We start from the raw sequence: 15879 nt of genomic DNA on the forward strand, positions 1-15879 counted from the left end.
TGCATTATGGCCCACTGGAGAGAGTACAGTTCAATCAATATTAATGCCAACCCATTGCACTGAGTGTTGGAGACAAAAAGACCAACGAGGCAAATTTTCTTTTCTTAAGGATCCCATTTTGTGTGACAGGGGGTGTGGTGGAGGGTGGAATCAATCAGTAAACAGATCATTTCAACACAACATAGTTCTGTGATAGGAATACAGAACAATGAATGGAGTTATAGAAGAAAGGAATGGCTGGTAACAAGGAAAGCTTCCAGCAAGAGGTGAAGATTCTAGGAGGATGAAGAAGAGTTACCTATGAAAATAAGGAAGAAATGGGCATTCCAGGCAGAGAAAACATCATGATTTATCTGAGGAAACTACAGTAGTTTGGTATTGCTGAAATGCAGTATGTGTATGTTTTTATGTATGCGGATGTGTGTTTGGGTGGTTGATGGGATGGAGGAAGGGAAGAATTGTTGGGAGAAGTAAAGAATAACAAGTTTGGAAAGATCGTGACAAAAGGTGATCTTAACTATGTAGTATTGCAGTGGAAAGATTACTGAAAACAACCTGCCTATTCAGACAGATCAAGGGATTCTATTGAGAGGTCTCACCTTTGACATATAAACTTTTGAAGAAATATTACAGGCTGATTCCTGGCTTCTGCTTCTAAGGTAGAATATAGTAACACATTGAAAGCCAGTGCTCTTGCTGCAATAGGTAGGGGGAAAAAAGGATAAGTTACTAAATCATAGTTTAAAAGACATCAGAGATTGTGGACACAGTAAGACCATAAGAATCAAAATTCTAGAGAGAAAGGAACCCTTCCTCGATGAGCTAACAATATCTGGCCATTTTCTTCTCTGGGGATATTTGCCATTTCCAGGCGAGGACTAAGAAATCAGGCATGGCCTAGGAAGAGGGACCTCTCCTGGGAAAAGAGAAACTAGTGGAACTTTTTTTGGTGATGGTGTGGGGCTGGCTTGACAGATTGTAAACCAGTTTAGAACTGAACACAAAGGAGCATTTGTTGATTCCTGGATGCTAGAGGACTTGACTAGGAGCTTCTAAAAGGCAGAATGAAATATCCTAATTTCACAGAACTTGAGAGACAAAGTCCCACCAAAAGGAGAGATCCTGCCACAAATATACAGTCAATTACCCCCTTTAAACATTTGCTAAATATTGAAAGATGCATGGGGTCAGAAGGTAAAAAGCTAAATTCAAAACCTCTAAATGACAGAACCAATTCTGAAGAACTGAAGAGATAGAGACCCGGTAGGGTCTCAATCAAAAGCCAGGAGAGCCACACCTGAAGAATGGAGACAACAATATCCCTGTTTTGGTTGAGGTGATCTGCCTATTTAATGCAAGATGACATCATCTGCAGCCTCTGGATTCCTGTATACCAAGCCTGGCATACAATAAAAATTACAAAATTATGAAAAGGCAGGAAAATATGATCAATAGTCAAGAGAAATAATAGCCGATGCAAGCAAAGTCAAAGATAGATTTGTTCATTGTCTCATACTTATGATCATATATAGGTCCTCTGAAACTCTCTTCAGCACCCTGAGTTAGCTTGGCTTTACACCCTCTGAATATTACATGATTTGGGACTTTGCAAATGTATGACATAAAGATTATCCATGCCAGGCTGTGCAGATTGGAGTTCTATACCCCTGTAAGGCAATGTTCAGGCAATGTTTGTACTCCATGGGCTGGACTTTGCAATCAAATCATAGCATCACTGTGATCTTGTCATCAGGAGTTGAGATTGCTTTGACCCTATTAGCAAGAGCTTTCTGCCCATATATCAGGAATATTACTTGTACTAAAAGCTTTTATTCTGATTTTTAAAACATATAATATTGATTTCAGTGATTAGGAATATTTTCTTTTGAGGGGCACCTGGGTGGCTCAGTGGTTAAGCATCTGCCTTTGGCTCAGGTTGTAATCCCAGGGTTTTGGGATTGAGTCTTACATCGGGCTCCTTGCAGGGAGCCTGCTTCTCCCCCTGCCTATGTCTCTGCCTCTTTCTATGTGTCTCTCATGAATAAATGAATATTTTATTTATTTATTTATTTATTTATTTATTTATTTATTTATTCTTTTTTTTTTTAAGGGATATTTTCTTTTGAGAGAGAGAGAGCGAGCATCCATGCACGCAGCGAGGTGCTCCACACCCACCACAGAGCCTGACACCAGGCTGGATCTCATGACCCTGAGATTACAACCTGAGCCGAAATGAAGCGTTAGACATTTAACCAACTGAGCCACCAAAGTGCCCCTGACTAGGAACTTTTTAGGCCATTAAAAACATCTGATGTGTGGCTTAGTCACAAGATGTAGGCTAGGACATTGTTTTTTTCATGTTACTTAAGAATTTCCTGCACTTGGGGCAGCTGGGTGGCTCAGCGGTTGAGCATCTGCCTTTGGCTCAGGGCATGATCCTGGATTCCTGGGATGGAGTCCCACATCGGGCTCCTTGCATGGAGCCTGCTTCTCCCTCTGCCTCTGTCTCTGCTTCTCTGTGTCTCTCATGAATAAATAAATAAAACCTTAAAAAAAAAAAAAAAGAATTTCCTGCACTTGCAGTGTGAAGAGAAATGGAACATTTCAGTGTTACAAGCAGCAATGCCATCCTTCGACTGTCGGTCCCTTTGGTGTGATTTAATGTATCTAAATATTGGCTGAGCTTTTGTCATTTGTGTGTCTCCAACACTCCTGGAGATTTGTCGTTAAGTGAAACAGAACAGTGAGAACTTCCTGTGGCTAATATGCCCTTTCTGGCCTATCTCTGGTGTTTATACTTGATCTTAGCCCAAAGGCCAAGAAGCAATGGCCCATCTGTGGTGTTTAGAATGAGATCCGTTATATATAGCTTGGGTGCCTTCCTCTCTTCTGAACTAAGGGGAAACTAGCCGTCAAAGATGTCTAATCCTTGATGATTAGAATTTGCCATTTGGCACTTCTCATCCCTTAAATGTCCCATGCAACATCCAGATCCCTTCTTAGGCTGTGTAGAATACTTTCCCTCTTATTGTGTACTCTTTTTTTCTTTTTTTCCTTTAAGGGCAGTAGTCTCTGGAGTGGGTGTCTTTGGACAGCTCGTACTTTTTTTTTACCTGACTCCTGCTAGAGAATAAAATCTTTTCTTACCTCTGCCTTTATTTCCTTGTACTGATGTCTTTTAATGGCAGAGCCTACTTCTGAAACAGTTACAATCTCCACTCTGTCACTAGCCCTCATGTCTAAAGGACCTTTAAGGTCCTTCAAGCTTCACGTTCTGGCCTAAATCTGGACTCAATTACTTGTTCCTCTGTTTTGACTTTATCTCCCCATTTTTGGTCCAATTTTTCTCTTAATTTCCCCCCAGTTACTGCCAATTTTTCTCTTAATTTCCCCCCAGTTACTGCCAATTTATACTTCCAGCATGCTGTATGATCAGCCTCTCACCGTCTGCTTCGAACTAACAGTTCCATTATGTTAAGCGCCCCCGCCCCATACTGGTAAGTAAAGCATTTACTATTTACTGAAGGATAGAATAGATCCCATTCAGAACACAATTCCCAAGAAACTGACTGATATCAAACTCAGCAGTATGCTTCACATCCAAATAGCCATTTTAAGCATGATCACTTAAATTTCTGAAACATGGGCACAGCTAGAGGCTGAGATGAATTGAACAAAGATTCCAGAACGGAAGTGGCAGACAGGTTGATGTCTTCATGCATTAGTTCAGGAGCTCCTTCGGTGAAAAATAGGAACCTCCTGGGGGTGTAAAGTGTTAGGATCCACAAAAAGTGCCTGTTATCAACCAAGTAAATAATTACCATTTGCCCAATGGTCTGTAATAAAAAGTTCTTTCATATACAGTATGAGACTTTCTGCTCCCAATAACCCTTGTGAGGTGAATATTATTCTTATTATGTGCATTTTTAATTTATTTTTAAAAGGAGGCTCCACAACCAGTGTGGGGCTCCAACTTATGACCCCAAGATCAAGAGTCATGTGCTCTACTGACTGAGCCAGGCAGGCACCACAATCATGTACATTTTGAACCAATAGCTAATTTTATGGAGTATTTACTATATGTCTGATTATGGTGATATCATGTACATTTTGAACCAATAGCTAATTTTATGGAGTATTTACTATATGTCTGATTATGGTGATATATAACATTGATTACCTCTTTTAATTCATTAAAAATCCCAAAGAGGAAGCTACTATTTCAGACAAGGAAATCTGAGGCTCAAAAAGGTTGTGGTTAAGGATGTAAGAGTAGCAAATGAGAGAGCCAGGATTTAAAAATCCCAAGCAATTAATCATTAAATTTGGGAGTTAAATGAGTTTTCTAAGGTCTCCCAGCCAGGAAGTTTAGGATTGGAATTGAGCCCAGGGCTTCTAGTGATTTATTTAAATACAGCTTTATTCACATACTGTACAATTCACCCATGTAAAATGTAAAATTCATTGACTTTTTGTATGTTCACAGAGTTGTATGTCTATTTTAGTCAGCTCAGGCTGCCATAACAGAGTATCACAGACTGGGTGGCTTATGCCACAGAAATTTTTTTTCTCACAGTTCTGGAGACCAAGTCCAAGGTCAAGTACCAGTGTGGGTGATTTCTGCTGAGGGTTCTCTTCCTTGGCTGAAGCATGGCATTCTTCTTGCTGTGTCCTCACATGGTAGAAGGAAAGACAGACGCCAAACTCTGGTGTTTCTTATTGTAAGAGTACTAATCCTATAGTGAGGAGCCTACCCTAACGCCTCATCTAAATCTAATTATCTCCCAAAGGCTCCCTGTCCAAATACAATCACTGGAGACTAGGACTTTAACATATATTTTGGGGAAACACAACTCAGTTCACAACACCTCAATTCTCAGGTCAGAGGCCACATAGTAGACTAATAAGTGTCCTCTCTCCCAATCAATCCAAATTCTCTGGAGAGAGAACTGGATTGGTCCAGTCTGGATCAAGTCTTCAGTCCAGTCAACTATGGCCAAGCAGACACTGCTATATCACTGAGTTATAGTGTGGTTTAAAGAATTCTCTTGTTTAAAAAAAAGTATTTACCATACAAGTATGTATCCCTAGATGATACATTTTCTAGTATGGCTTGTTTTTAGCAATGTTCTGTTTCTACGATTCAACCATGTTGTCGGGTGTGACTGTGGTGCATTCATTATCATAAATTATAATATTCCAATATGTGACTGAACCATACCTCGTTTTACATATCTTCAAATTTGTTGATTCTCTCTTTAGATGTGTTCAGTCTACTGATGAGCTCACTGAAGAAGTTCTCATCTCAGATATATCTAGTATTTCCATCCTACTTTTCTTTTTTATTATTATCTTTTAAAAGATTTTATTTCTTTATTCATGAGAGAGACACACAGAGAGAGGCAGAGTCATAGGCAGAAGGAGAAGCAGGCTCCATACAGGTAGCCTGATGTGGGACTCCATCCCAGGACCCTGGGATCCTGACCAGAGCCAAAGGCAGACACTCAACCACTGAGCCTCCCAGGTGTCCTGCCATTCTACTTTTCTTATTGTTTCTGTCTTGTTGCTAAAATTCCCCATCTCTTTATGTTATCTGTCCTTCTTTTCCACCAGATCCAGATTCACTGTTACCTTAAAGTTCTTGTCTAGTCATTCTTTTTTGTTTTTTTTCTTTTAAGATTTTATTTATTGGGACACCTGGGTGGCTCAGTGGTTGAGCGTCTGCCTTTGGCTCAGGGCATGATCCCAGAGTCCTGGGATCGAGTCCCGCATTGGGTTCCCTGCATGGAGGCTGCTTCTTCCTCTGCCTATGTCTCTACCTCTCTCTTTCTGTGTCTCTTGAATGAATAAATCTTAAAAAAAAAAAAAAAAGATTTTATTTATTTATTTGTGAGATACACAGAAAGAGAGGCAGAGACATAGGCAGAGGGAGAAGCAGGCTCCTCACAGGGAGCCCAATGTGGGATTCAATCCCAGACCAGGGATAACACCCTGAGCTGAAGGCAGATGCTCAACCGCTGATCCACCCAGGCATCCCTTGTATGGTCATTCTGAAACCTGGGTTATGTCTGAGTCTGGTTCTCTTTGATTCTATTTGGTATCATTTTCTTTCTTCCTGAAGAAATTTCTTCAACATTCTTTTATTTTTATTTTTTTATTTATGATAGTCACAGAGAGAGAGAGAGAGAGAGGCAGAGACACAGGCAGAGGGAGAAGCAGGCTCCATGCACCGGGAGCCCGATGTGGGATTCGATCCCAGGTCTCCAGGATCGCGCCCTGGGCCAAAGGCAGGCACTAAACCGCTGCGCCACCCAGGGATCCCTTCAACGTTCTTATAGTATAGGTCTGCTGGTGATGCATTTTCTCAGCTTTTGTTTGTTGAAGAAAGCTTTGAATGTTTCTGAAGAGTACTTTTGCTAGATATGGAAGTCTAGTTTGAGAGTTTTTTCTTTCAACACTTAAAAAAGTCTTTCTATTGTCTTCTTTATAGTTTAGGTCTGTTATGGAGTCTGTTCTGCTTCTTACCTTTGTTGTTCTGCATGTAGTATATCTTTTTTATTCTAGCCACTTATATGATTTTCTCTTTGTTAGTGGTTTATAGAAATTTGAGGGGTGCCTGGTAGCTGTTGGTTAAACATCTGGCTCTTGATTTCAGCTTGGGTCATGATCTCAGAGTTGTGAGATCAAGCCCCATGTCAGGGTCTATACTCAGTGGGGAGTCTGCTAGAGATTCTCTCTCCCTCTCCCTTTCTCTCTGCCTCTCCCCCAGCTCTCCCTGTATCTCAAAAATAAATAAATAAATAAATAATAAATAAATAGTCTCATGCTCTTTTGACTGAGGCAGCCAGATGTCCCCAGTCGATAGCCTCTTTTTAAAAAAATATTTTATTTATTCATGAGAGACACAGAGAGAGAGTGAGAGAGACAGAGACACAGATAGACAGAGGCTGACACACACACACACACAGAGAGAGAGAGAGAGAGAGAGAGAGAACGAGAGATGCAGACGAGGAGTAGGCTCCTCACAAGGAGCCTGATGTGGGACTTGATCTCCGGACCAGGATCATGCCCTGAGCTGAAGGCAGATGCTCAACTGCTGAGCCACTCAGGCACCCCTGTCCATAGCCTCTTTTAAACATGTGCTCTACCTATAGTTAAATATCTCTTTCAATCTCTAATATTGTTCATTAATGCCTTTTTTGTATCTTAACCAATTTCACTAAAGGTTGTATATTTTCTTAATCTTTTAAAAGAACAAATTTTTACCCTACTTTATAATTTCAAATGTGTTAACACTTGGTTAGATTTATCTACATATAAACAAATATTTTTCCCTTATTCTTCTATCTCATACCTATTAACAGGGATCATTTCTTTCTATATACTTAACATTATATATATAATGCAGAAATTAGTGGAAATATAATTATTTGTTTAATCTTAAAATATCTTTATTTTGCCATTTATTTATTTATTTATTTAGAAGATTTTATTTATTTATTCATGAAAGACACGGAGAGAGGCAGAGACAGGCAGAAGGTGAAGCAGGCTCCCTGTGGGATTAAGCCCTGAGTTTTTTTTTTTTTAAGTCAGAAAAAATGTTTTATTTTGTATTTATTTTTAAGATATAGCAAGAGTTCCTAAGTTCTGTGTCCCAGTCCGGACACTGACCATGGAAAAATAGATGCCTTTCTGAGCCAGCAGCTGTTGATGCGTGCCATGCTCCTTGACTTTGCCATTCTGAAACAGCACTATTATGTCTGCATTCTGGATGGTGGACAGGTGGTGGGCGATCATGATACAGGTCCGGCCTTCTCGTGCTTTGTCCAGGGCTTCTTGGACAATCTTTTCACTTTCAGTATCCAGAGCTGATGTAGCTTCATCCAACAATAGGATTTGAGGTTGTCTGATGAGGGCTCGAGCGATAGCAATCCTCTGTTTTTGACCTCCTGAGAGCTGAGTTCCCTTATCTCCCACTCTTGTTTCATATTTATGGGGTAAGGTCTCGATGAAAGGATGTATGTTGGCTGCTTTGGATGCATTCACAATTTCATCCTGGCAATATTCTCAGCAATGCTGCAAACAGGACAGGCTCCTGGGACACAATTCCAGGGTGGGCTCTGAGCCACTGGATGTTAAGTTTCTTTGCTTCTTGACCATCTAAGAGCACTGTTCCAGCGACTGGGTCATAGAAGCGCTCTAGGAGCTGGACCACTGTGCTCTTCCCATAGCCACTGCTGCTGACCAGGAGCAGGGTCTGGCCCTTCTTCACCTTAAGACTCAGCCCCTGGAGCACGGGCACTTTTGGCCACGTGGGATAGTTGAACACGACTTCATTAAATGTCACATTTCCTTCAAATTTACAGGGTGGAGGAAGTATAACATTTCCCCACCCAATAGGACTCGCTTTTCTAACAAAACCTGATCGGAAGTGACACTCATCACTGCCAAGCAGAGCTTTCCTTTCTCTCAAACGGGGCTAGCAGTGGTGTTCCACGCAGCAGTGCTCTGGCTGTGCACGTCCTCGAGAGGCACGGCAGAGCCGTGGGTGTGGGGGCAGAAAGCCAACATCGGCTCTTGAAAATCAGGGACTGTGCGGTTGCTCCTCACGGCTGTGGAAGCCCAGCCTGTGCTGCAGAGCCTGCTGCCCTGGCGCCAGTGCTCAGGAGATGTGGGGGCTCTCGTCGCTCAGTCCCCAATTGTCCTACTTTGGGATAATTTTTTTAAAAAAATTTTTATTTATTTATGATAGTCACAGAGAGAGAGAGAGAGGCAGAGACACAGGCAGAGGGAGAAGCAGGCTCCATGCACCGAGAGCCTGATGTGGGATTCGATCCCGGGTCTCCAGGATCGCGCCCTGGGCCAAAGGCAGGCGCTAAACCGCTGCACCACCCAGGGATCCCCGGGATAATTTTTAATATACTTTAAAAATCACTTGGCATTTTTATGAGACATTAAATTTTTATCAGTATATCAGCACCTGGCACATGTGAAGTATTCAATAAATGTTTGTTCTTTAAAAAAAAGGCAGACACTCAACCACTGAGCCACCCAGGTGCCACTGCCCTCATGTTTTAAAGACATTTTTGTTGTTTATGCAATATTAAATGACTAGTTATAGTCTAAACGAATTTCATTGTCTTCTGGTTTTCATCATTCCCATCAAGAAGTCTGTTGTCAGTCTGCTATCTCTTTATAAGCTGTGTGTCTTCTCTTTGCTTTTCTGGTCTTCTTTTTAAAATGTCTTCAGTGTTCAGTTTCAAGTCAATGTAATTTTTATTCATCATGCTTGATATATGCTGTATTTCCTTTATCTATGGATTTATGGTTTTCTATAAAGTTTTCAGCTGTTATTTCTTGAAATGGCATTTCTCTTCCATGATTTCTATTCTCTTGTAGGACTTCTATTAATTATAATTAATGTGTTAACTATACATTAGTCCTCATCCTTTTCTTCATATATCTTAACCTTTCTTGTATTATCCATCTCTTTATATTTCAGAGTTGTATTCTTAGTAGTTTTTAATATCTACATTCCACTTCAGTAATTCTTTCTTTGGTTCCAACTAATTTTCTGTTTTACCTATCCATTGAATTTTTTAAAAATCTGTTGATATTTTAAATTTCTGTTTGGTTCTTTTTGAAATTTACTTGGTCATTTTTGATAGTCTCTTGTTGGCTCATTTTTGTGATTTATATCTTTTATTATTTTATTTTATTACATTATATATTTCAACTTTTATTTTATTTTTGTAATTTTTAAATTTAAAAAATTTTTTGGCAGAGAGCATGAGCAGAGAGGGGCAGTGGGAGGAGAGAATCTTAAGCAGGCTCCATGCTCAGCACAGAACCTGATGTGGGGCTTGATATCATGACCCTGAGATCATGACCTAAGCTAAAATCAAGAGTCTGATGCTTAACCAACTGAGCCACCCAGGCACCCTATGTATTTCGTAATTTTTTTATTATGACCTCATTTTTGGTTGATCATCTGTGGAATCCAGGGGGTCTAAATTAGGAATGCTTTTACCAAAATAAGATTTTTGTTTGCTTCTCTTGGGAGCCATGGATGGTACTGATGTGGGATCGTTGTAACCCCTTTTAGTGGCCTGGCTTAATGAAGAGTCTTAGGTCTAGCTTCTCCAGCTTGTATATCTGTCTACTAGAATGCAAATGTCTGTGAGGACAGGGACTTTATCTAACTGTTTGCCATAACTTCCTCATTGGCTACTACATGGTATAAATTTCAGACTTGTTTGCTAAAAAGTCATTGAACAGCTCAGCTTGCCTTTTTTTAAAACTTGAAGTTATACAAAACATAGAATTATTGTCATGTTACTTATGAGAAATTTAAGTTCAGAATGAGAAATGATGGTAAGTCAGCAGTTGAAAAGCTGTGGGAGTAAGAATCAATATTCAATCATTTAAAAAATCAATAAAGAAGATGGTTACCAGAGGGGAGGTGGGTGGGGTGATGGGTGAAACAGGTGATGGGGATTAAAGAGTACACTTATGATGAGCACTGAGTAATGTATAGAAGTATCAAATCACTGTATTATACACCTGAAATCAATATAACATTGTATGTTAACTATACTGGAATTAAAATTTAAAACTTTAAAAAAATCAATAAAAAATAGAAATTCTGATAATGTATGCTAAATTTCCTTCTATTAGAAGTTGAGGGATACATGGGTGCCTCAGTGTTTGCGTGTCTGCCTTTGGCTCAGGTCGTGATCCAGGGGTCCTGGGATGGCCTCATCAGGTTCACCGCAGGGAGCCTGCTTCTCCCACTGCCTATGTCTCTACCTTTCTTTGTGTGTCTCTCATGAATAAATGAATAAAATCTTTAAAAAAGAGAGAAGAAATTGAAAGGGTATTTTTGGCAAGAATCAAATAGTAACATCTTTTTCAAACACAGACTGAAATGTGTTTTTTTCCCCTTAGTAGTATATACAAACTCCTTTTTATAATTTCAACCAATAGAATATAATTGTTTTCGGACTTTAAAAATCTGGCACATAGGGGCACCTGAGTGGTTCCAACCCTTGATTTCAGCTCAGGGCATGGTCTCAGAGTTGTAAGATAGAGCTCTGTGCTGGGCTCTACACTGTGTGGAAGCCTGCTTATGATTCTGTTTCCCTCTTCCTCTGCCCCTCCCCCCACTCACAGAAGCAAGTGCCAAAAAATTGGCATTTAATTTTTCTCTTAAAATTCTTTGCACCTTTGCACATTGTTTTTACAATGATTTCTAAAGTATTATCAGTTATTTTAGATGAGAAGTTGTTAGAATGTTAAGCTACTAACAGAAACTTGGTGCTATATGGTAGGAAGAATGAGTTTTAGAGTTCTAACATCACAGGAAGAGATTCTGGGATGTCATGATTGATCCTCAAAGGTATTTCAAACTCTCGTAACTCCAAAATATAAGCAAATCATATAATATTAAAAAGCTGAACTGATTCATAACTTGAAGGCTAATGCTAAATTCATAGGGAAAACTTGCTCTAGTCAAAGATAATCTTTGACAATAAACTTACAATTTCCCAATTTTTCCAATTTGTGTCTGACATAAAAATGTCCTGTAATATACTTCCAGAACAAATTCAATTCCACAAAACTATCCAAGTCTCTGATTTCAAGGAACTTAAAAACAGTTGGGGAGACAGGAAACATATATACCCAAACCATTCAACAGCAACGCACAGCATTGTATTAAGTAAAAATGGGTGGCTCTGAAAATACAGGCTATAGAAGTTGAGAGAACGAGGAGATCCCCAGTGTGGGTTAAGGTAGCTGGAGAATATTTTATGAGGAGGCAATGTATAAGTTAATTTGGGCGAGAAGAAGGGCATTTGGGAAGAGCAATGAGAATGAGCAATGGGAATGAGAGACACTGGATATTATAATATTATTGAGAAACAGGGGACAGTATCCCATCTACAAAAGTAGTTGTACTACAACAGCACTTCCTTAGGGTAGTAGCTAGGATGATGCTGGGGAGGTAGGAGAGCACAGATTATAGAAGACTTAAAAATCTCTGTAGACCTTAGCCTCCATGTAGACATTTCTATCTTGTTCACCATTACAACTCTAGTATTTACTGTAGAGAATGGTACATGGTATATTTCAATGAAATTCTGTTGAATGGATTCATTGTGTAGATGAAGACACTTTGAAATGTTGAGGCTTTATCTTGAGATCAGTGGGGATTCACAGGAAGTTTGGGAGTGTGAAGATACCTGAGTATAAACAGTGTCTTAGGAAAACTATCCTCAAGGTTATCGGCAGAATCACCTGGAGGAGGTGGAGACTGGATGTGGGGAAGTCAGGTAGCCTATTCATGTAATCATTCTTTGGGTGAGAAGGGTTAATAGTGGGTTGAGGATAGCCAGAAAGAAGAGTTATTTTGAGATCGAACCAACTGGATTGTGATTTATTGGCAAGTTTGTCACCTAGAATACAGTAAAAAAAAATGTGGTCAAGATGGATGAATGAGTTAATTTTTGTAGTGGGTAGTTGAATGTGAGAATTTCTACTTTCATCACTTATCTTTTTTCTAGCTATTTCCTTCTCCAGATGATCATTCAATTGGGCTTTCTTTGATGATGCTCAATTTTCCACCAATTTGTTATTTTACCCCCCCTGGAGCTATTAGGTTCATCCGTTCTTTGAATACTTCTGGATTGTCACACCTATTGCACCTCTGAGGACGGATTTGGGAAGCGCCCACGTAGAAAATAACTAGAATATGTGTTGTGAGCATGCAAGGAGGAAGAGCTGACAGAGAAGGGAGTGAGTGTGAATTCCTGAAACTTGGAATTCTCCCACCAGTCTTACGGGTTAAATAAGGTACTGTTGATTGTTCCGAAAGCTTAGAAGTCCACGTCTTCAGTTTATAACTTCTGGATCTGGTGGCTATGTTATGTTGCTTACTACCATCAGGCTCCACCATCAAGGTTTCTCTTCTGGGCTCTAGAAGGCTGTTTTTGTATATTCTTTTTACCCTGGCATATGCAAAAAGCGGATTTGTTTGGAGCGTGCACCCTAGTCTCCAACCTAGCCGAGCTGTGACACTTCAGAGGTGTCCACAGACATTCCTTGGGCGGCTCCGTTAAGCTAAGCTCTGTCTGCAGGGCTTACCTCCAAGGCCTCCGAAGAGGAGTCCCGCCCATCCCACCCAGACGACTTGGAAAGGGCTCGTGCGTGGGTCACTAATTCTGCTTTGACCCCCCCCAAGTATGAGCTGCCCAAGGCCTTGTACCCATTGAGGGCCAAGCCCCCCTGAGGCATCACTTAGGGGAGGGAGCAGAACGGCCCTTTCTTGCTTGCTTTCTCGGGGACCAAAGCAGGAGGCTGCAAAGCCCCTAACAACAGCCACAATATTGTTATTAATTATTTTAAATCAAGAATCCCAGCCGGGGGGGGGGGGGGGGGAGGGGAAGACGCAGACCCCCTAGTGCACGCCCCACCTCGCTGGGGACAAAAGCCCCGCCTGGCGCCGCAGCCCAGGACAGGGTGGGCCGGGCCGGGGCGGGGGAGGCGGGGGAGTCCTGGAGGCCTGGAGGCCGGGGGCGGGGGAGGCCGGCGGGCGGGCGGGGGAGGCCTGGAGGCCGGGGGCGGGGGAGGCGGGGGAGGCCTGGAGGCCGGGGGCGGGGGAGGCGGGGGAGGCGGGGAGGCCTGGAGGCCGGGGGCGGGGGAGGCGGGGGAGGCCTGGAGGCCGGGGGCGGGGGAGGCCGGCGGGCGGGCGGGCCCCGCCCAGCGCGGGCCGCGGGCTGTCAGCGCCGCCGCGCCCCGCGGCCGGTCCCCTGGTGGCCGCGGCCCCGCCTGCCCGGCTCGCAGCGCCCCGCGGGCGTCCAGGTGTCCTGCGGGCGGGTCCCCGCGCTGCCGGCCGCCTCCCCACGCGGGCGGCGGGCGCCTGTGCGCTGCGCTGCGGTGCGTTCCGGGGATAATTCCCTCCCCGCGCCCGCCGGGTCGCTCCTCTCCCTCCCTGCTTCGGCTCCCGCTGCCTGAACCATGTCGGCCAGGGGTGAGTGGCACCAGGTGGGACCGGCCGCCGCCCCCGCGCCAGGCCCGGCGGGGGCACCTGGGCGGGCCGGGCAGGTGCGCGGCGCGGGGGGCTGCGGGGGCCGCGCTGGCCCAGCCCGGCCTGAAACTTTGGCGGCGGATCCCTGGGCTCCGGGCGGCTGCGGGCGGCTGCGGGGGGCGGGGGTGTGGGAGGCAGCCGTCGCCCTTGACCTTGGTCCCCGGATGCGGGTGAGGCGTGAGGGCCGAGGCCGGTGCCTGGCTCACCTGTCCGCGCCGCGCGGCTGGGCTGGGAGGGCGGGGGGGATGGGCTTCCCGCTGCCGACCTGGGGAGCCGCCCCAAGGGCTGTCCGGGAGAGAGGAAGAGGCATTTTTTTCCTCCTTTCTTGTTACCATTTTGCAGCTTGGTGATGGAAGGAATCCAGGGCTTGATGCAGTAAGATTTAAAGCTGCAGTGCTTATACCCCCATTAAAAAAAAAAAAAAAAAAAGTAGATTCCCTATACCTGTACTCCTCTTTAGCATTAATCTTCTTCCAACCCCACCCCCACCCCGCCCCACCCGTTTTCTTTCTGGAGTGAAACAATGACTGCAGGTAAAACCGGGTGAAAGTAAAATTTAAAAAAAAGGAAAAATCCAAATTGCTTTTCAGGCAAGAGTGAAGGGAATGTATTTTTTGCCATCTGGAGCCAGTGGTGATGCTGGGAAGAGTGGGTTAGTCATAGCTCAGGGGCTGCTACTATGAGTGAAATATTAAAGAGATCAAGTCATTGTGCAGTTTGCCAGCAATTAAAATGAAGTGACTTGGTTGCTCTGTCATAAGCGTTTAAGGAAAATATTGATTATCTTTAGAAAGTTTATTTGCAAAGCAGTAAGTACCACCCTTTTTGATACCGTAAAACTTAAAAGAGTTGCAGAGTTGTTTTTGTGTCTTTTTTTTTTTTTTTTTTTTTTTTTTTTTTTATTCTGAAGGGTTAACTCTGCTTTTGGAGGGGGGGCAGTTAAGGAATTTAATGACGTGTTGGATAATTTAGTGCTGCTTTACAGGGTTCACTCTGGGGCATGTAACGAGTAGACTAATTTCTAATGTTTAAATTTCTTTTTAAGGACTTTTTTTTTTTTTTTTTTAATCTATTTATGATAGTCACAGAGAGAGAGAGAGGCAGAGACACAGGCAGAGGGAGAGGCAGGCTCCATGCACCGGGAGCCTGACGTGGGATTCGATCCCGGGTCTCCAGGATCGCGCCCTGGGCCAAAGGCAGGCGCCAAACCGCTGCGCCACCCAGGGATCCCTCTTTTTAAGGACTTTTTAAGGTCTTTGTTGATCTGGCAATATGGTCAGTTGGCTCCATACCTGGAAATGAGGTGGTAAGGGCTAGGTGGAAGACAGAGTTTATATTTGTAGATACTGGGCTATAGAAGTGACACGAGGCCCCAAGATACTACCTGCCTAATATTGCTTAATGATTTGTGATTAAAGAAAGAAAAAAAGAGGATGGAAGAGAATGACTGGAGGGGACTGGGTGTGTGTATGGGATCTTCCAAATTATTCCAGCTGTACAATCTCTGAACTGTATTCTAACACTGAGGATTTTGGTCCTGATCTCTGTCCTAAGTACAACAAAGAACATGTGAGGAATATCTCTTGTAGTTTGTAAAGGTCTCTGTGGTCAGAATCCACTTCTGATACAGTTTTACATCACCAAAACCCCTTAGTACAGTACCTTGCGCAATGTAGGAACCATGTAACTACTAGGAACCTGGTATGTCCTAAGAAGCATCAAGTTCATTAAGAAACCAAGCATCAAGTGCATTAAGAAACACCCCCTCCTCCTCCCCACACACACACTTAGAA

General features: G+C 42.9%; 1 protein-coding gene across 2 annotated transcripts in view; it reads left to right on the forward strand.

Moving 5' to 3' along the window:
- Positions 1–13785: 13785 nt before the first annotated feature.
- The window catches only part of ABLIM1 (actin binding LIM protein 1), a 292836-nt gene continuing 290742 nt past the window's right edge, over positions 13786–15879 (forward strand). For both annotated transcript variants that reach the window (XM_041745614.1, XM_041745612.1), the window contains exon 1: positions 13786–14029. Coding sequence is in view for 1 of the 2 variants with exons in the window: in XM_041745612.1 (XP_041601546.1) it covers positions 14017–14029 (13 nt within the window). In the remaining variant the exon portion in view is untranslated. The remainder of the gene's footprint in view (positions 14030–15879) is intronic.

This window comes from Vulpes lagopus, chromosome 2, assembly GCF_018345385.1.
Source record: "Vulpes lagopus strain Blue_001 chromosome 2, ASM1834538v1, whole genome shotgun sequence".
Classification (NCBI taxonomy): Eukaryota; Metazoa; Chordata; class Mammalia; order Carnivora; family Canidae; genus Vulpes; species Vulpes lagopus.